Source organism: Hippoglossus stenolepis, chromosome 5 (assembly GCF_022539355.2).
Source record: "Hippoglossus stenolepis isolate QCI-W04-F060 chromosome 5, HSTE1.2, whole genome shotgun sequence".
NCBI lineage: Eukaryota > Metazoa > Chordata > Actinopteri > Pleuronectiformes > Pleuronectidae > Hippoglossus > Hippoglossus stenolepis.
The window spans coordinates 16,837,963-16,859,022 of record NC_061487.1 but is presented as its reverse complement, the minus strand read 5'-3'; the positions used below and the strand labels follow the sequence as shown (position 1 = coordinate 16,859,022).

At 45.0% G+C, this 21,060-nt stretch overlaps 1 protein-coding gene across 1 annotated transcript; it reads left to right on the top strand.

The window, feature by feature from the left end:
- Positions 1-2,057: 2,057 nt before the first annotated feature.
- On the top strand, positions 2,058-20,583 carry vwf (von Willebrand factor). The gene is made up of 53 exons (XM_035157443.2): positions 2,058-2,240; positions 2,347-2,398; positions 2,495-2,638; positions 2,883-2,985; positions 3,103-3,311; positions 3,671-3,792; positions 4,175-4,394; positions 4,477-4,599; positions 4,679-4,790; positions 4,866-4,912; positions 5,019-5,155; positions 5,239-5,377; positions 5,469-5,569; positions 5,667-5,862; positions 6,150-6,365; positions 6,655-6,901; positions 6,979-7,076; positions 7,641-7,792; positions 7,879-7,982; positions 8,065-8,203; positions 8,283-8,417; positions 8,510-8,656; positions 8,743-8,883; positions 9,570-9,668; positions 9,765-9,921; positions 10,596-10,763; positions 10,835-10,970; positions 11,055-11,364; positions 11,535-12,666; positions 12,748-12,852; positions 13,077-13,220; positions 13,300-13,443; positions 13,548-13,712; positions 14,029-14,075; positions 14,171-14,348; positions 14,466-14,707; positions 14,822-15,011; positions 15,104-15,448; positions 15,563-15,801; positions 15,999-16,101; positions 16,239-16,310; positions 16,673-16,777; positions 16,882-17,087; positions 17,243-17,392; positions 17,473-17,589; positions 17,853-18,033; positions 18,342-18,382; positions 18,472-18,588; positions 18,884-18,982; positions 19,580-19,708; positions 19,825-19,864; positions 19,953-20,050; positions 20,285-20,583. Exons 1-53 carry the CDS (start codon positions 2,235-2,237, stop codon positions 20,468-20,470), a joined length of 8,535 nt encoding a protein of 2,844 aa, XP_035013334.2. The 5' UTR covers positions 2,058-2,234; the 3' UTR covers positions 20,471-20,583.
- Positions 20,584-21,060: the final 477 nt, after the last annotated feature.

The following is a 21,060-nucleotide window of genomic DNA, read 5'->3' as shown; positions in this document are numbered from 1 at the left end:
GAATCATTGCCAAACTTGTTAAATTGAATTTAAAAGTTCACATTTTTTGAATCAATATCAAACCCCCCAAAATATCCATGTTATTCAGGGTCTCTTGTTGGCTTATTACTAAATATGAACCCCACTTTATTAATGGATTTAACATTTTAAACTACAGACTAGTCAGGAATCCATGTCTCTGTATTAAATACTTTACATAAATACAGAAAAAGTGAGAGAAACATTTAAATTCGATTAAACATAGAAACCTTTTTTCTTGGTCCTGCAGGTGTTTTCAGATATTATATCATTGAAGAATTGCCATAGAATGAAATGAAATTTGTTCCTTCCTTACAGATGCAACAAATCAAGCACGACACAGTCAAGTCAATTTATCACTAGCCTTATTCACTTTTCCTCGACCCCAATAAAAATGTCATGAGACCTAGGAAAGACGTGAAGGAGAATTTGTAATTAACCTGCGGTTCCAATAGAACCCAACTGCATGGACCAGTCATCATGCGGTTGTGGATGTTATTGACATGGACAGGTGCATCGCTTTAAATATTGCAGCTGCAAGGAATTGTGGGATGGCATTATCCCTTTTCCTTTTATAAACTATTGGTCTTGAGCACCCTTGGCTAAAGCAGATAAGAATGGAAGCAATGATGCACCTTTCCTCAGAATTTAGAGATTTAGATCAGCTCTTATCATGGCTAATACCTGCATTATGTGTTATTTCAAAAATGAAAGTGCTTTCAGCCACAGCTTCGTCTGACCACACCCACACAGTCTTAAGAAACATTTTTTAACAACACATTGTTACAGGGTGGTACCAGAAAACATTTTTGTTCTCACGGAAAACATTTTGACGTGTCACACCAGGAAATGAAGGGGTGTAATAAGAACGATAATAATGTGAAAATCCAGTGTGTTTCAGAGGTCTGGTGTTTGTACTGGTTTACTGGTACGATGGTTCAGTGACATTAGATGGAACTTATGCATTGTTGATGAAATTTGTTTTATCCTCCCCATGTTCTTTGGGCAAAGTAATTCAATTCAGTTTTTCACACACACACACACACGCACACGCACGCACACACACACACACACACACACACACACACACTAGCATGGCTGATTAGACCTTTTTCCCGCATCTGCTTGGTTGACATCCTTCCTCATGAACTTCTCTTGATTTCTACCTACGTCATAGTTTAGTAGTTTAGTTGAGTTTATCCATTCATTCAGATTATTTTATTTTAGGATTTTGCTCATTTTAATACATTGTTTCTCTTAGGATTTTATTATTTTATCTTCTTTCCTCTATCTTTCAATCTATTTCTGTTCTTTTCACTTTACTTTTCTATTTTGCTGTGTGTGTGTGTGTGTGCGGGCAATTTGTTACATTTCGTTTGTATGGAAATGCTATATTAATAAAGTCTGGTTGATTGATTGATTGATTGATTGATTGATTGATTGACAGCATAACTTTACTCAACATAGCCTCTGTGAGAATATGCAAAGATTCAAAATCATTAGATGCTTTTATTTGGACTCACAAATACAGAGGTTTCAGATGTTAAAGATATACAAGTTTATATTTGATCTATTGTTTCACTGTTTGAATGAGTCAACGTGTTTGAAAGAACAGAGGAGATGTTATTCTCTCCTCCTCTGTTCTTTCTGTTTTAGCTCATCGATGCAGTTTGCACCTGAGAGTGTTGATCCTTACACGTTCCCAGTGTGTGTGTGTGTGTGTGTGTGTGTTAATGTGTGCGTGTCCTTTTGGCACATCTTAGTCATGTGTTATTCCATGTGGCACCAGCAACGCACTGTTGTTGCGTGAGATATCTCCAGCAAGTGTGCTTTCCACCAGAATTGTTTGGGTTGGCGCCGACACAGATATGCATGTGTAGACTAATTACTCGGCCAGGCGATCAGTGGGCATATCCTGGTATTGTCCTGCCGGAGCTGTTTGATGGTGTCAGTCTGAGGGCACCGAGTTGTGGACAGAATGATATTCTGCCCTTCTTGACATAACCTGGCGAGGGGAGGGACCTTTTTAACGAAAGTCAACAATAGCTGGGGGTGGACACATTCTTTGCTATAAAATAGTTTCCATTGGGGTTGCGTGTAACAGTGTTTCACCGTCTTCTCCGTTCCGCCTGTTCGACAAAGAGCATCACATTATACCATCATGCGGATTGTGTCCTTTTTCTTTGCAATTCTGTGAATCACCTGCATCTGGAGCCATGGAGGTAGGGCTGACTGGAGTTTAGAGAGCTGGAGAAGGAGGTGATATTTAGACATCAGAGGATGGTGTCGATGTCAGTTTAGGTGATAATGGAGATGTGTGTGTTTCAGGTGTGTACGAGGAAGTGTTTGCCAGGGATTTGGATTCTCCTGCATCTGACAGGTGAGTGTCACATCAGAGGGGGTGTCCACATTCTTTCTGAGGTTTGCACACAAATCTGAGCTGTTTCATATATATTTGTATATATTGTGTTTCCAGCTTGTGTTGCAGGTCTGACAGGGAGATGTAGTCTGTTCGGGCGACACCACGTTCACACGTTTGATGGAGTTTTGTACGAGTTTCCTGGAGACTGCAGCTACCTACTGGCTGGAGACTGCAACCATCGCTCCTTCACACTACTGGGTGAGTCATAGTCAGACGATTCAATAAAAGAACAAAGCACATTTGAATTCTAATGGTGGCTCATACTGTGCATCGGGCAGGAGTTTGATACTCACTCTGATATAAAATAGTGTATGTACCTTAGACCAATTAAAATAGTTTCAAAGCTTATTTACCCTCATTGTTAATGTTATGCAGTCTCGAAGTACAGACCTGTTTGTTTCAGGCTCTTGTGGTAAAAAAACGACATTTTGTGCATCTGCAGGTGATTTTGTCAATGGCAAAAGAACAGGAGTCACTCTGTATCTGGGAGACGCCTTTGAGTTGCATCTGTCTGTAAATGGCAGGCTCACACAAGGCGAAACAAGGTGGAGTAATACAATATTTAAGTTGTCGTGCAACAATCATCAGTTATGCTTAAGTTCACTTACGACTTGTTGCAGAAAAAATCCACCAAGATTGATGTGTGTCTCCTTTCTCTGCAGACTGTCTCTGCCCTATGCGTCTCACGCTGTGTTTGTGGGCTCTGAGCTGGGCTTTTATAAGCTCTGGAGTGAGGAGTTTGGCTTCACTGTCACCATTGATAATGCAGCCAACATCGCCCTGGCACTGACCAAGCACCATGCCAACCGCACCTGCGGCCTCTGTGGAAACTTCAACTCTGTACCGGCTGATGAATACACCGCTCAAGAGGGTGGGTACACGTGGGGAAATGGGTTCGAGTCAAACGTCTTTAACTGTGCCTATAAGGGATATGTATGGATAAGAAACTGTAGGAAGGGTCCATTATTACTGGAATTAAGGAAATGATTTGGGTTACCACCAGTCAGCAACAGGAAGAGAAGCAATTTAGAACAGGAAAAGATAACAAGGTAAGAGAAACAGTGGTGGTAGGATGAGATTAAGGAGAAATCTGTCAACTCATTTGTGTGTGTGTGTGTGTGTGTGTGTGTGTGTGTGTGTGTGTGTGTGTGTGTGTGTGTGTGTGTGTGTGTGTGTGTGCGCGCGCGCGTGTGCTGTGTGTGGTCGGTGTGTGTGTGTGTGTATTTTCAGGATTCCTAACAGAGGACAGTTATGATTTTGCAAATTCGTGGGCGGTGAAGGGAGCCGAGCAGTCCTGTCGACGTGTCTCAAAGCTCAGCAAGTCCTGTAACAACACCAGAGAGACTCCACTGGTGAATATTTTATTTTTTATATTTGCCATCTTTAAACTTACTCACTGAATGCCATACTGCTGATCCACAGTTTTTTTAAGCTGACGCGATATGACAGGGACAATACAAAGTCGGGAGTTTTATTCAGTCAACAACAATCAAGGTCTTTTTTTAGGTTTAATATTTTAATCAAGCAGGACAGTATTTATAAAGAACGTTTTTCATAATGAAATTCCTCTTTATGTAACTCAATACCTCACATTGTACGTATGTTTGTGTGTGTGTGTGTGTGTGTGTGTGTGTGTGTGTGTGTGTGTGTGTGTGCGTGTGTGCACGTGTGTGTGTGTGTGTGTGTGTGTGTGTGTGTGTGTGTGCGTGTGTTTCTGTGCATGTGTATGTGTAGATCTTGTCCAGCTGCAGTGTGTTGCAGACCTCCAGTGTTTTCCTGCACTGTGCCCACCTGGTCTCTCCTGAGGCCTTCCTGGTACTGTGTCAGGAGGAGGCGTGTCACTGTGACCAGAAGGAGGGCGAAGACTGCTACTGTCCAATCCTGTTGGAGTATGCCCGCACGTGCCACGCCCATGGAATCCTGCTGCGAGGCTGGCAGGAGGAGAGCCAGTGCTGTGAGTGTGTCCGTCAACAAAAGGTCATAGAAACCTAACAAGTTACATCAGTAATCATAATATGTGTTTTTCTCCCGAACAGTCCCCAAGTGTCCAATTGGGATGCAGTACAGTGAATGCACCAAGTCCTGCTCCACCAACTGCCACAGTCTCAACATCCAGGAGGTCTGCAAGGAGGAGTGTGTGGACGGCTGTACATGCCCTGGTAACCTCCCGCTCGCTGCACCTCCTCTCGCTCTGTCTCTCTGGTAGCCGTCGTGATGTGGTGTGTACCTGTGTTTCAGTGGGTAAGGTCCTGGACGGCGATCGCTGCGTGGAGGTATCTCAGTGTTCCTGTGTGCATATGGGACGACATTTCCCTCCAGGATCCACCATCTCCCAGGACTGCAACACCTGGTGAGAAGGGGCACTATGCATGCACCTCACGGACGTTCTTTCAAAATGTTTCTAAAGGGTGTCTCTTTCCTGCAGCGTGTGTCGTCACGGTTCTTGGGAATGCACCAACGAAGGCTGCCCTGGTGAGAGAGATCCACGGCATGAGTCGATTTGCACTTTATCCCATTAGTTAATACATTTGCTGTGTTTCTCATATTTTTGTGTTCCGTCTGTTCTGTCTGTGTGTAGGTGAGTGCTTGGTGGTGGGACAGTCGCACTTCAAGACCTTCGACAACAAGTTTTTCACTTTCACTGGCCACTGTCAGTATCTGCTGGCTAGAGACTGCACAGAGAACGGCTTTTCTGTCATCATTGAGAATGTGCAGGTAATCAGTGTTTCTTGTTTTTAACAGATTTTTTTCTGTCACTTTCCTGCCACTAGCCTTTTTTTAACCTGTCATTGTTTCAGTGTGCAGATGATCAGGATGCTGTGTGCACGCGCTCGGTGACGCTCAGCCTGCCCGCTCTGGAGGACATGACAGTGAAGCTGAAGCACGGCGGAGTTGTCTCCGTCAACAGCATGGACATCCAGACCCCAATGCATCATGGTACGCCATGTTGGTAGATGAGTGGATTAGAGTTACATTCCACATGTGTTGAATTCAACGATTCATTTCCTTGTCTTGTGCAATTTCCCAGGCCGTCTGCATATCCAGAGGTCTGTCCAGTCCTCTGTACGCGTCAAGTTCGGAGATGACCTGCGTCTCGACTGGGATGGGCGTGGCCGGGTGCTCTTAAAGGTGCATTATGTTTAAAAGATAAAAAAAAAATTCGGTGACAGTACATGCGTAAAAAAGAGAATCAAACAATTGTACTAAATTCTGTCTACCGCCCCAGCTGGGACCAGGATGGGCGGGCCAGACATGTGGTCTCTGTGGTAACTTCAACGGTAACCAAGGTGACGACTTCTTGACTGGTTCTGGACTGGTGGAGGCAGCTCCTCAGGTTTTCGGCCAGTCTTGGAGGATCAATGGAGACTGTGAATCCGTGCACAAACATGAGATCGATCCATGTGCCACGAACCCCAAAAGAGGTATCCTCACTAAGATGTGCTAGTCAATCCTCAGTGTCTCAGCTTCAGGAGGTGCAGAACGCTGCTGCTCGCATTTCTTTAGATGGACACCGAGTGGAGAGCCCAAATCTCTCCTATTCTTACCTCCCTTCATTGGCTGCCAGATACATTTTTGATTGATTTTAAGATTCTAAGCAACAGAGATATAGTTTTATGATTATTATTATTATTGTTATTACTATTATTACAAAGAGACATGTCATCCAATAAAAATAACCAAACTCTTCTTACCCTCCTACCCCTTTCAGTACGTTTTGCAGAGGAGGCGTGTGCGGTGATAATGTCCGACGTGTTCAGTCCGTGCCACTTTCTGGTGAACCCGGTTCAGTTCCTGCGATTCTGTCGTTACGACGTGTGCGCGTGTGTGGATGGCGAGGAGTGTCTCTGCTCTTCTCTGTCTGCCTACGCAGCTGCCTGCGCTGCCAAAGGAGTGCTGCTCAACTGGAGGTCTCCTTCACTCTGTGGTAACTCTCACTCCAAACATTCATATGCACATACACTATATACGACTGTTTCACTGCAGTTTTAGACAGAACAGAGCTTTGTGGAACAATTAAAAAGTCAGTAATAATCTAGGTAAGGTTTAACTTTAAGTATGTAAAGAGCAGGACATCAAATCCACATGAAAATCTGTTCGTATCATAATGGTTCAAATGGTTTCTGTCAAAAAGATGTTTACACATGTTTATTCAGATAAAAACTGAACTGAGAACAGATGACTAATCAGGAGCGGGCCTGGTTTGGTTTTGTCAGAGCTGGAGTGCCCTGCAGGCCGAGTGTATGAGGCCTGTGGGAGTGTGTGTGACCGGACGTGCACTGCTCTGTCTGGGGCTGAGGCCGGATGCGAGGGGGAGAGGGTGTGTGAAGAGGGCTGTTTCTGTCCCAGTGGAACCTATCTGAGCGACACTGGAGAATGTGTGACAGCTGACCAGTGCACCTGCCTGCATGACGGACAGCTCTACCAGCCGAATGACGTCTACGCGGATCACAACAGTATCTGGTCAGTGACTGTGTGTGTGTATCTTCAGAAACGAATCTAATTATATGATATTAATTTACCTTTTTTTGTGTGTGTAGCTACTGTGAGAATGGCTCCATGCGCTGTAGCTCCCCTGAAATTAGCAGTTTTCTGTCTGACCTCTTCTACGATGATGACCTGGCACCTGGTACCAGAGGTACAATTAGACTTGACCTATGACCTTTGAATATAAGTTTATATGACTTGTGTTGTCACATCTTTCATTTGATTGACTGTATTTAACTTGAGATTTACCCTTTTACACAGTGAACAACTGGGTCTGTCTTTAGTCTGATTGTCCAAAAAGTTAAATTATTCGCACCACCTACCAAGGCCCATCACTCCCTTTAAACGCAATCAAGCTGCACCAAATTTCCGTCAAACCTCATAGATATTGTTCCCCTAAATATACTTGATTTTCTTCATCGAGATCCATGAATTATTCTCTAGGAAGTAGGTGAAAAAGTCACGAAAACTCTTGCAATGTGAAAGAAAAAGATTGTCCAGATCCACACATAAAACATTGCAATCTGTCCTGGCCCATGTTCGTGGAAATCCGTTTTGTAGTTTTTGCCTGATGCTTTTAATGGAAAGGGGCAAAAACATAAGCTTCTTCCCGGAGTTAATAATTTCTTGTGGGCCCCAAATAAGTTTTTCATTGTAGAAATTGAACGATAACTTAATCTAATTCAACTACGACATGTTGTTTTTCTTGATGCAGAGCGGCGGTCAACCCAGTGCCCTCCTCCGTTATTTCGTGCTCAGTGCGATGCTGGACAACAAGGCCTGGAATGTGCCAGGACCTGCCAGAACCTGGACCTGCCCTGTGTCAGCCTCGCCTGCATCCCCGGCTGCCTCTGTCCTCCCGGCACAGTAAGTGGCGTGTTTCCTTTGTGTGTGTGTGTGTGTGTGTTGTAGATAAAGTACCAAACATCTAAGATGGAGTTGATTGATTTCAGGTGCGTCACCGCAGAGACTGCATTGCACCGGAGCAGTGTCCTTGTTACCATAACAACCGACCCTATACATCAGGACAGGCCATCTCTGTGGACTGCAACACTTGGTAAAACGAATGGCTTTCATGTGTGGGTCTATGATGGGTAATACCTGCACTGTGCTGGCTCAACAGTCTTTTGGTTTTGCAGTGTGTGTGAGAACAGGAAGTGGCGCTGCACAGAGAAGGTGTGTGATGGCGTGTGCCGCACGGTGGGGGAGGGGCATTACATCACTTTCGATGGCCACAAGTATTCGTTTCCTGGCCTCTGCCAGTATGTCCTGGTCCAGGTAAGAGATCCAGAAAAAGATTGTTGTTAATATAGATGTAAAATATATATAGTTAATCTCTTAACCTATCATTTATCAGGATATGTGTCATGGAGAAGAGGGTTCATTCAGGGTGCTGGTGGAGAATGAGGCCTGTGGAATTGTGGGACATCGCTGTGCAAAATCTGTCACAGTCTTTTACAATGGAGGATTGATTTTAATGCAACATGGAGAGGTAACAAACTCAGAGACACATGGATGTGGCATACAGTACATTGCATACATGTGAGTGTGACTGTGCCATCACTCGGTCTTTCTCTCATACAGGTGAAGATGAAGAAACCGGTGCTGCAAGGCTCACAGGTGGAGATCGTGAGATCTGGTCAGTTTTACACTCTGCTGCTGGGGAAGCACATTTCCCTCAGCTGGGACAAGGGAACCCGTCTCCTGGTCCACATCTCAGCCACGTACAGGGTACATGTGTATGAAAACACCTTTTGTTTGTACTGTTTGAAACGTTTTTATTCACTTTTTTGTTCCATTCTTTTCATCGTGTGTAGGGCCGGGTGTGCGGTTTGTGTGGTAACTTTGATGGGAACGTCAACAACGACTTGATCAGCAGTAACAATCAGCTCGAGGTCGACTTCTCACACTTTGGAAATTCCTGGAAGGTGGTTCCAAGCTGTGCCGACGTAACACAGGTAAATTCTCAGACATTTAGGGAACTCAGATTCAAGATTCAAGAACTTTATTGTTATTGTGCAAGGATGACGAAATTATAAAAGTACCATTCTCATATCAGTTGTACCTATAAAGATTTAACAGGGAAATATACAAATATCAAAGCAAAAAGATTTTGACAGGAACAAAAAAAGAATATAGTTCTACAATAAAATATAGTAAACACAGGTCGACGTGTGCAAAGAACATACAACAGCAGTAAAGTGGCTGATATAGATAATTATGATATAATATAAATAAGATGGATAATGCACAATGTATTTAAGGTATGATAAATATGATAGTTATTGCACAGTGTTTTAAGGTGACATGATGAATACGATAAATAAAAATGTCACACGATACATTTGATGATATTGCACAGTGGAGGAAAAGTAAAAAATGTCCACAGCTTTAGAGAGGAAGCTATTTAAAAAAATGGGAAATATCATGTGTTCTCTCCTGCCCTGTTTCCAGTTTTAATATTTATGCTGTCATCATAATACAATGGAAGGGTGTGTGTATATATGTTCATATGTGTGTGTGTGTGTGTGTGTGTGTGTGTGTGTGTGTGTGTGTGTGTGTGTGTGTGTGTGTGTGTGTGTGTGTGTGTGTGTGTGTGTGTGTGTACATGTCTGTGTACATGTCTGTGTACATGTCTGTGTAGATACCGATTCCATGCAGCGACAACATTGTCAAGTTAGTAACAGTGGAGCAGTCCTGTCGTGTGATCACAGCTCCCCCCTTTAGAGAATGCAACAGCCAGGTGAGTGTTATTACAGACACACTAGATATCACCATGATCCCATGTGCATTCCTCATACTCTTGGTCTTTTCCTTACCTTGTCCTGTGTGTCTCCAGGTGGATGCAGAGCCGTATGTGGACATGTGCGTGGAGGCAGCGTGCGACTGCCCGTCAGTGGGCGACTGCGCGTGTTTCTGCGACGTCATCGCGTCCTACGCTCAAGCTTGTTCCGAGAGGGGTGTGGCTATCAGCTGGAGGTCTAATGATCTGTGCCGTGCGTGTGAAGAACTTCTCCATCTTTTGCATCATGTTATTTAACACGTTTGTTGTTCCGCTCACTGAACTGGAAGTTGCCCTATTTTGTCTATGTTGTCTTTGTATTCATTTTTTACTTGTAGCATTATTACATTTTTTTTGTCTGTGTTATCTATTTTTTCATATAAGATGTGATGCGATGTTCTGAAACTCTTCTTTAATGGTAGAAGTAGAAAATTAACTTGTTTTTACTACTAAGAGAGAGACATATTTAGTTAGGTCAAATTTTGTCAGAGGCTTAAGAGAATTACAGTCTTTTTCTATCTGGGCCTTATGTTTACAAATGTTAGTGTGTGTGAATGAATGGTCCTTTCATTTGGAATCGGACCAATACATCTCTTTGCCGGCAGTCACGACACGGCAGCAGTGGCTGTAAGGTAATGTTATGGGGCAACAGCGCCAGTCCACTAATTGGACACATTTTTAGACTTTTTGTTGAGCGACACGTGTGTAATGTTGCCAGACTCTTATCCAGAATAACAACAAAAAATCTTTTTTAGTGGACATTTCGTGACCTGTCAAAGTTGCCCTATATGATTACATTTAAATTCCAGTGGAGGTGATCTACTGGACAGATTCCAAATCATTTATTTACCAGAATTCTGCTTTAATTTGAACCCTTTGTTTCCTTAGCCATGAGCTGTGAGGAGCTGAACCCCAGGAGCCCAGGCCTAGGGGAGGAGTCATGTCAGTGGAGGTATAACACTTGTGGGGCTGCCTGCCCAATCACCTGCCAGCACCCAGATCCCCTCCACTGTTCGCTCTCATGTGTGGAAGGCTGCCATGCTGTCTGCCCCTCAGGTACTACAAATACTCAACACTCACTTTATTGATATATTTGGACACGTTGAAATACAAACGTTTTTTCTCAGGCCAACTACTGGACGAGGTGGCCATGCGCTGTGTGGATCCCTCTCAGTGTCAGGTGTGTATCCATGAGGGTCAGAGAATCTCCCACGGCAACAAGGTCATTCTGAACCATGATGATCCAGACCACTGCAGAATATGGTAACGCTGCATCACAACACTCAGCGTTTTGCAGCACTCGATTCTTTGCACGTTTCCGGGTGTTTGACGTTTCTCTTCTTTCAGTCACTGTGACAACAACACCCTCAGCTGTGAAGATTGCACCTCCCTCACCACGTTTACCACTCCCACACCAACACCAACCTACAGCGCCTTCACGACCCTGCCCTTCACCACCTTAATGCCCGAGGGAACGTGTGACCGCGCCATGGATCTGGCATTCCTATTGGATGGTTCGGAAGCCCTTAGCGAAGAGGAATTTCAGGCAACCAAGGAGTTCATACTGGGAGTGGTGGAACGGTTTCGCATGGGCTCGGCTCACACTCGAGCCACAGTGCTGCTTTACCACTCTGGAGTGAAAACTTATGACCTGCAGGTAGATTCTGAATATTGTACACAAAATAAAGAGTAAATTTGTTAACATATCAACAAGTGTAGAATAATGTGTCATTGGTGCCTGTAGCTCAGAAATAACCTTTTTGCTGGCTCAAAATAAACATGGTTTCCTCATCGTCCTGATTCTCTTTCCATCACATTTGCCTGCAGGTTCAGAAATGGCTCTTTAAGAAGACTGTGCGTGATCTGCGTTACACGGGGGGAGATTCAGCTTTCTTGGATGAGGCTATCAAGTATCTGGTAATCAACATCTATGATAAGAACAAGCGTGAGCATGCTGGCCGTATTGCCATCATCTTGACTGCCAGTGCTAACCCTCGGTCCATGCGCAGCACTGTCAAGATGCTCCGTAGAAAAGCCATCACCACCCTGACAGTGGCGCTGGGTCCTGGGGTAAACATGGGTCAGATCAATGAAATCACAAAGGCCAACCAAGAAAACAGGGCCTACGTGCTGAGCAGCACCGCTGAGCTGCCTGATCGTATGATGGAGCTGTCAGATTACCTCTGCACCTTGGGGTTGGAGCCTGAGCAGCCGAAACCTCCTGCGCCAAAGCCCACTATGGGTAAAAAACGCCAGCTCACGACCACCACTACCCTGACTCCTGGTCTGCAGCCGAACCCCACACAACAACTCCACAACACCTCTCCATCCACCACATCAGCATCTCCCATTTCTCCTGTCCATGATGTCACGTTTATAGTGGAGGGCTCGGATGCGGTTGGTGAGGGCAACTTTAACAAGTCGCTCCTCTTCCTGACGGAAGTTATTTCACAGCTGACAGAAAAGGAGGAGTTTGTTCGCATCACTGTGATCCAATACTCAGTAACAGTCACTGTGGAGATCAGTCGGTGGGAAATTCGGCGACAGAAGACCCAGCTGCTGCAGCGACTGAGGCAGATTCATTGGAGGGGTGGAAGCAAGACGAACACAGGCGCAGCCATCTCCACCATCTTCCAGGACATTGCAAGCACCAAGCCGCCACGTGGCCACACCCCTTCTCAGCTCGTATTCCTGGTGACAGAAAACCCCCCCACTGACACGGTGACACGTCCTACACCCAACAGCACCAGCACCACAAAAGTGTATCCTATTGGAGTTGGACCAAAATTGCAAGAGATAGACTTGATGCAGTACAGCTACCCTGACCGTCCGATTATTGTTAGTGACCCCAACAATCTGATGTCCGTGGTTCACCGCGTAGTCAACATCATACACACCACAGTGGTGGCCCAGTCCCCTACACTGGTCCCCCCAACACTCTCCACTCTGCCACCCTCAGGTATGGAAGACAGACGTGTTAATCATTCAGTCGACACGGGGTCCTTAGCTACTGTTTATTTGTGAATATGTTTTTGCACAGTGCCGTGTAAGAAGCCTGTGGATGTGATGTTCCTGCTGAAGGCCGGAAACCAGTTTGAGGACATGAAGACGTTTGTGAAAGCTTTCATCAAGGATGCTGACATAGGTAGGCTCCACCCAGAACCTAAAAGTACTACAACATTTTATTGCATGTCGTTATGTGAGCTGATTCTTACTGTTGTGTAGTATTGTTATTAGTTCCACCTGTCTTCAGTTTTTTATTATGGCCCCAATGCTCTGTTCTATCCATAAGGTACATACAGTATATACTACTACGATCTTCCTCCCCTGCATTGATCCAGTGGTTTAATACCTTGTTTGTGAGTGCAGGTCTGAATGGCACTCAGGTGAGTGTGGTTCAGTATGGAGACACCAACACGGCAGAGCTCACCTGGAAGGAAGAACAGAGCAAATCACAGCTCCTGAACCTGGTTGAGAGCATCCCAAGCAGGACCACCGCTGCCCCCGCCCTCGGTAGTGCATACACACAAACGCACATTAAAGCAGACACTAATTCACACTTAGTTTAACTGCTAAGTCCGACTCTCTGCAGGGTCCGCGCTGCAGTTTGCCGTGCGGATGTCCATCTCACCAAGCAGTGGTGGAAGAGTGGGCGTCGCCAAGGCCGTGGTGATGCTGGTGACTGACAAATCGAGCGATGATGTCAAAGAAGCAGCTAATGAAGCACTGGTGGCAGGTAAGTGAGCCGCAATTAAGAAATGAACTTTGGATGCCTCAATTCAGAATTCAGTCCTTCGCTCTCCTCTGTCAGAGTTCACAGATAAGAGTGTCATCCCTCAGGTGTGTCGGTGTTCCCCGTCGGGGTGGGACAAAGCTATGACAGCAGTGAGCTTGGGATACTCGGGCGCCATGGCAACCAAGACAACACCCTGCATCTGAAAAGCATGGATCAGTTACTGATGTTGCTGACTCTGGACCATGGTTACACAGAGAGGATCTGCAGAGGTGCTTACACAGAATGATACATTTAGATTGTTTTGGCATAACTATTTAAAGGCAAGAAATAATTCTGTCTCTTTTGATATAGTTTTAACAAAGATATTACATTTTTAACTAGAATGGAAATCAGTAAAGCTCATACCCCCGCTAAGGCCCAAAGTCCCCTTAAAGCTAGGGTTGGTAATCCTGGAAAATCTAGCAAGAGCAGGCAACACCTGCACTACACTTTTTGAATCGTCCTGCTGACAAACAAACAGACAGGTTTGAAACCCTAACCTCGATTGATGGCATGAGTAGAGATGTTCTGTGCTTTGTTTCCCAGCTGGTCCACCAGGAATGTGTGTGGATGATAATGGAATTCAGAGAAAGGTGAGTAATGTGTGTTAAGTTTGAAAACCACTTACATCAATGCAGCAACCTTCAACAGTCCTCAGAGCATCTCGATCTGTGTTCGTGTGTTTCAGCCTGGTGAGTCGTGGCTGCTGGAGGACGGCTGCCACTCTGTTCTGTGCCGTCCCAGTGGGGTGGTGACTGTGCAGAATCACAAAGTCAGCTGTGACCGACTGGAGCCACCGGCCTGCAGAAACAACATAACACCCGTCAAAGTCCAGGAGGCCTGCGGCTGCCACTGGGAGTGCCCCTGTATGTGCATCATCAAAATCAGATTTAAAGTTTCTAGCAATCACATTTAACTCATCACACATTGTCCTGACTACTGTGCAAAACCCTCTCTTGCTCCTGCCTGGTGTGTGTTGACAGGCATGTGTATGGGCAGCTCCACCAATCATGTGGTGAGGTTTGACGGCATGGCACTCAGGCTGCACGGGGAGGGCTTGTGCTCCTACACACTTCTCACTGTCAGCAGAAGCCTCGGCGAGGGGTCAGAGGTCAAACTCCACAGCGGACCTTGTCAGGACGCAGGGAATTACAACCAGGTCTGCATGAAAGCAGTGGAAGTGATTCACGGAGCACATAAGCTGCTGCTGAAGGATGATATGACGGTATGTGTGTGTGTGAGTTTTGCTGGTTTGGATACCTGGACTGATATACTGAAATATACACTATTACTATAAAAGTGTGTGTGTGTGTGTGTGTGTGTGTTTTATTTGGAGTAGGCAGTGATTGACCAGGAAGAGCTTGGACTGCCGTGGCGTTTTGGTGGTCTGGAAGTGGTGCGTTACGGCGGAGTGATGCTGGAGCTGAAATCAGACCATGGTTATGTCGTGGCTTTCACACCTCAGAACAACGAGTTCACCATCACGCTGCGGAGTTCCTCCACCACCAGCCACACTGCTGGACTCTGCGGTAACAGAAACAACACCCGATTATACGTTCCCCCTGTTTCTCTTCCTCTTATTTGCTTCCATCACAAGTGCAACACTGTCTCTTTCCTCCAGGTGCCTGTGGGGAGGAACAGGCGAGCGTCCTCTCTTTACGTAACGGCAGTTCAACCGCTGACCTGTTAGCCTTTACCTCAGACTGGACCGTGGCTGCCGATGGCAGTGTGTGTCTGCCTAGGCAGGGAATAGAAAGGTGTGCGCCTGCCGCAGCAATGGGATGTCAGGCCCTGCGCTCAGAGGTGTTTCAGCCGTGCCACGAGCTCGTTCCCGTTCAGGTGTTCCTTGCCAACTGTGAGGAGCAGGCATGCATGGAGTCAGATGTGTGTGAGCTCATTACGCACTATGCACGCCTCTGCAGACAGAGGGGCGTGTGTGTGGACTGGAGGAGACACCACCTCTGCCGTGAGTCTCTATTTTTCTGATGCACCGAGGTGTAAAGGTTTCAGTTCATGCACAATAGTGGACACATGTAAAATATGAATATGTACCTAAACTTCTCCCTGTTTTACGTTGTAGCATACCCGTGCCCCAGATCCACGGACTATTACGCATGCCGGACAGGTTGTGTGCAAACATGTGACAACATACAGACATTGCGTGGTGACTGGTCAGTTGCCAGGGGTAACGCGTCATCCTGCATGGACACGCCTACTGAAGGCTGTTTCTGTACTGGAGGGACGATTTTGCATCACGGACAGTGTGTGTCACCAGAGGCCTGCAGGCAGTGTGTCGACCACGGTGGACGCACGTATACGGTGAGACACATGACAAGACAAGAACAATATGACTGAATGTGTGAGGGAATAATGCAAACGTCTTAATGACAGAAAAACACATGCTTATAAATGATAACAGAGCAAAGAAAGTGTGCACTATTAAAGTGTGCTGTGAGCGCCCCCTGGTGTTTAATGTAACCAATAAAAATGAATATGGTTTTCTTTTGTTTTTACAGTATATGCAAAGTTGGGTACCAGATGAGAACCCATGTTTGATTTGCATGTGTTTGGACCAACAACACATCAACTGCACTGCCCGGCCCTGCAATGACGTCAGAAGTAATCACCCGTCCTCTTATTATTGTTTTTACTCATAGTGTCTGTTTTTGTGGTTTTGCAAAGCCTGAATTATTTGCTTTGTGGATTTAAACATCACACCTTTCAAATGAGTTGTCCGTGTGTGTGTCTGTGTGCAGATCCAGTGTGTGGAGCCTGTGAGATCCTGAAGGAGAAGAGAGGTTCGAAGTGCTGCCCAGAGTACGAGTGTGGTAAGTAAACAAGTCATTGCTGGTCTTTCTGAGATTTTATTCGGCACCTCCAGATGGACACACAACACAACAAGTACATGAAATGCAGAAATGAGCAAAGTGCGTGTGTGAAACTACGTCAATCCCAGAAGAGAGGGTGGAAGTCTGGCGCTGAAACCTCACAGCTTTGATGCTACAAATTTAGACTCTGTTTAAGTCCGAGATCATTTATTTGCAATAGACAAATTAACTTGTAGTAAAAAAAGACCTGTGCTACCTCGACAGTGAAGGAAATATATTGGCACGATAATGTATAAGCAGTTTCCTATGCTCTGTTTTCATCATGCACATCCACAAAAGACCTTATCACTCTGACTTTTCAGTGTGTGATCGAGAGAAGTGTGACCCGCCTGAAGTGCCGCGCTGTGAGGATGGGCAGACTGTGGTTCTGATAAACCCCGGGGAATGTCAGCCCATACATAAATGTGGTAGGCTGTCAACTCACCCTCCATTATACAGACTCTGTAAAAGAGAGAGCTCATCCATGTTAACTCTCTTAGATATGATGCTTCAAAACTCTTTTCTGTGTCAGTCTGCAAAAAGGAAGAGTGCCCTCTCCGAGCCCCCCCGACTTGTCCCTCACATCGCCAGCTCTCAGTGAAAAAGACAACGTGCTGTGATGCGTTTGAATGTGCGTGCAGCTGCCATAACTCCACACACACCTGCACCCCCGGGTTCATCACATCCTCCTCAACCAACGACTGTGGCTGCACAGAGACCAGCTGCCTGCCTGACAAGGTGAGTGCATGTGTGTGTGTGTGTGTGTGTGTGTGTGTGTGTGTGTGTGTGTGTGTGTGTGTGTGTGTTTGGGTTCAACTTTCAGTGCATTTGTTTCCATTTCTGTGCTGTTACTGTTTAACACTGTCCTGTTTTCTTGTTGTGTGTCTCTGCAGGTGTGTGTGGTCGGTGGGGTGATTCACCCACTGGGCAGTGGATGGGACGACGGATGTGAGAAGTGCAGTTGCACCCAGCTGCAGGACAAAGAGACATCTCTGCACATCCATCAGTGTACTTCGCCTCTCTGCGATCGGACATGCCCTTGGGTAAGACACACACACACCAAACGAGGCTGCATTATGTTTCTAGCTACCATTAATTATTACATATTTGTTGTACATTCAAGGGCTCAGCATACACTTCATCACAAGGAGCGTGCTGTGGGAAGTGCTCACCAAGCAGCTGTGTGGAGTCAGGGGGAACGATGCGAGGAGACACACTAATCCGGGGAAGACTCAGAAGTGTATGTGTACAGATGAATCGTACTTATACAAATAATAAATGCATAGAATTGTTAATTTCCTGTTGGGGTTAAAGGCAGTTATTGTAATACCCTACATGGCAAAGCTCATTAAAATAATACTTTATACAAGTTATGACATATTAGAAGTGTTTTTTCATGTGCACCTTGCTCATAATTGCTTTGGATGTAGATTATAAGGGGAAAAAATCTAAACATCCATTGATTTTATTGTTGAGTCTAATCTCACCTGTGTCTTTTTATAGGTGGGTGAGGTGTGGCAGTCCCCACATGATAAATGTGTGTTAAATGAGTGTGTGAAAAGGAAAGACGACGTGTTTGTCTCCGCCACCAACGTCAGCTGCTCCGCCATGGACACTCCGTCCTGCCCGCTGGGAACCGAGTTACGCTGCGACACCCAGGACTGTTGCCCCCGCTGCCACTGTGGTAAACACACATGCATACGAAGATCACACACACACACACACACACACACACACACACACACACACACACACACACACACACACACACACACACACACACACACAGGGGTGGAAAACACAGCTGCAGCCATATAATCTGGTACAGCAAGCTGGCTTTATGAGTCAGAAGTTGCAGTTACAGTATCCGTCCAGCTGGGGGCTCTCTCACCTTGTTTTGTCTATTACCCTGAATATGACCTGATAAAGCCTTGGGTTTATTTTCCTTTTTTAATAAATGGCAATAAAGTATTTGTGCTTTTCTTTCTACAGCTCCCATGGACGCCTGTGTCCTCAACAACACTGTGATAGGAGTAAGTCATGCAGAAAGCAGGACCCTCATATTGAAACAATTTGAATAGTACTTTCAGTCATCCATCTTGATCTGTGTGTGCTTGTGCAGGCAGGGGAGAGCCTGATGGTGGATGTGTGTACACACTGTGACTGTACGATAGAGCATGGTGCTATCAATAAATACAGTCTATCCTGCAGACGGTTCAGATGCCCCACTTGCCCCATGGTAACCATCGTTCCCTCGTTATTATTTTTGTATTATCCCCATTATTGTTTATTATCATCATAACTAACCAATAAATTCTAATGTCCATCCTTTTCATCAAATATTCTCTAATCCTCTCATCAAATCTCCTCCCTCTTCATCCTTAAATTTTGACCACATCATTTTCCGAGTTACTCTATTCGCAGAGGTAAATAGTTCATTATTTATAACCATTTATATCTTTGTATTTACAGTAATGTCATTCCGATGTCTTGAAATATGAAATAAAATGTGGTATCAACCGCAACACTTTCAGGGATACACTCTGCAGAAGGAGGAAAATTCTTGCTGTGGCCGCTGTGTTCCCACCGCCTGCTTCCTGCAAAGGCCGGATGGAAAAACGATCGTTGTGGAGGTAGGTGCTTTGTGGTCGGAGCCTCCGGACATCATGTAACACTCAGTTACTGTTGCAAGAAAATATCTTCTTATCATTTAATCCAGACTGGCTCATGCGTCATAATATACTCTTCTATATTATAGTTTACTATAAAAACTACTGTGCCATGTCATGATATGCTTTCATTCAAAACATTAAAAAAATTACCTGTTTTAATGTTGTGGCTGATTGGTTTGTGCTGCACTTACCTAAACTAAATGTATAGTGTAGTATAGGACAGTACAGTGCAATGTACAGTAGTTTAGTATAGTATAGTATAGTGCTATATAGTATAGCATAGTACAGTACTTTATAGTGCATTATGTTATAGTATAGTATAGCACAGTATAGTATAGTGCACTAGAGTATAATACTGTATACTGTAGTATTGTATAGTATGGTATAGTACAGTACCGAATAGAGTAGTATTGTATAGTATAATGTACTATGATGCAGTACAGTATAGAATAGTACAATATAGTATAGTATACACCAATCCAGTACTGTCACCAGTACATCATGGTTTACTGTACTGTACTATAATATTCTATACTATACTATTATCTGTTCCTCCAGGTGAACACCACCAAGGAGGACGGTTGCAGCCTTCATACCTGTGGTGTAAACAGTAAAGGAGATCTTGTCCAGCAGACCAGATTGACCACCTGCCCTCCTTTTAACCGCCAAGCCTGTCTGGATGAGGGGGTACGATGACCACACCAACCGCCCGCCGTCCATCTCACAGTGTTCCCACACCCACACCTGAGTGTCTGCCACAAATATTAACAAAGACTTTCTGTGCTGCTCTGTTTGTTTTTCAGGGGAAAGTCAGCCAGATTGGAACGACCTGCTGTGAGATGTGTAAGTTGAGCTGTGGCCTCTGCAAGACCAAACTACTGTGACAAGTCTAGATGCTCTGATTCTAACTAGAGTGTGTGATTATGCAAAGGTACGGAGCCAGAGTGTCGGAGGACAGTGGGAACTCTTAACTTCATCAAAGTGGACGATTGCCAGTCAGAGCAGCAGATAGAATTGCACTACTGTGAGGTGAGAGACTGCACACACATGCACACATGCTGTCACCTCGGGGACTTTATATAGACGCATTAATTTCCTAAAGACTAAAGGCTCATTTAAGAGACCAAGTAAACACGCAGTCATGCACACACATATTTGTACAGGTTTTCCCTCGAGGATTAGCAAAGTTCAATCATAACATTGTCCCTCACCATCCCACCCTTTCTCTCTCCCTGTGGTGCTGTCCATCTGTCCGTCCATCAGGGCAAATGCCGCAGCAAGGCCATGTACTCCCTGGAGAGGGCCGCTGTGGAGCAGGAGTGTGTGTGCTGTGCTGCCGTGGAGACAGAGCCCCTCAGAGTACCCGTCCTGTGTGCCAACGGCACTAGAAGCCACCACACTGTCCTGTCAGTCACCGCATGCGACTGTCTGTCCAAACGCTGCACCTAAACAGAGAGAGATTAGACATGCAGATGGTATGTGTGTATCCGAGTTAAATGTACCCGTATAAAACAGCAACACAAGTCACAATAAAACAAACCTGCCAGTTTCTGTGAGCACCACTTTGATTGTCTGTGTTTTGTTGTCATGTGAATATTCCCATTGAAATGGTGTTTTTTTTTTCTAGAGATTGATGTTTGTTGTCTAGATGTTTGAGTTATTTAAAAGAGATGACAGTTTTTCCAGATTTCTGAGATTAGCTATGTAACAATTTAACATTAAAAAAGATCAGTGTTAATAATAATAATAATAATATTACCTTATTTATCTAGCACCAGGGATGGCACGGTGATGCAGTGGTTAGCACTGTTGTCTCACAGTAAACAAATGGTTCTAGGTTTGAATCCCAGTTAGGCCGAGGTCTTCCTGTGTGTAGTTTGTAGGTTTTCCATCTGTCTCTGTGTTTTCTCCAGGTACTCCAGCGTCCTCCCACAGTCCAAAGACTTGCAGATTAGTGTTCATTTAATTGGAGACTTAAAATTGTCCGTAGGTGTGAATGTGAGCATCACTGGTTGTTTGTCTCAGTAAGCAGCTGATTA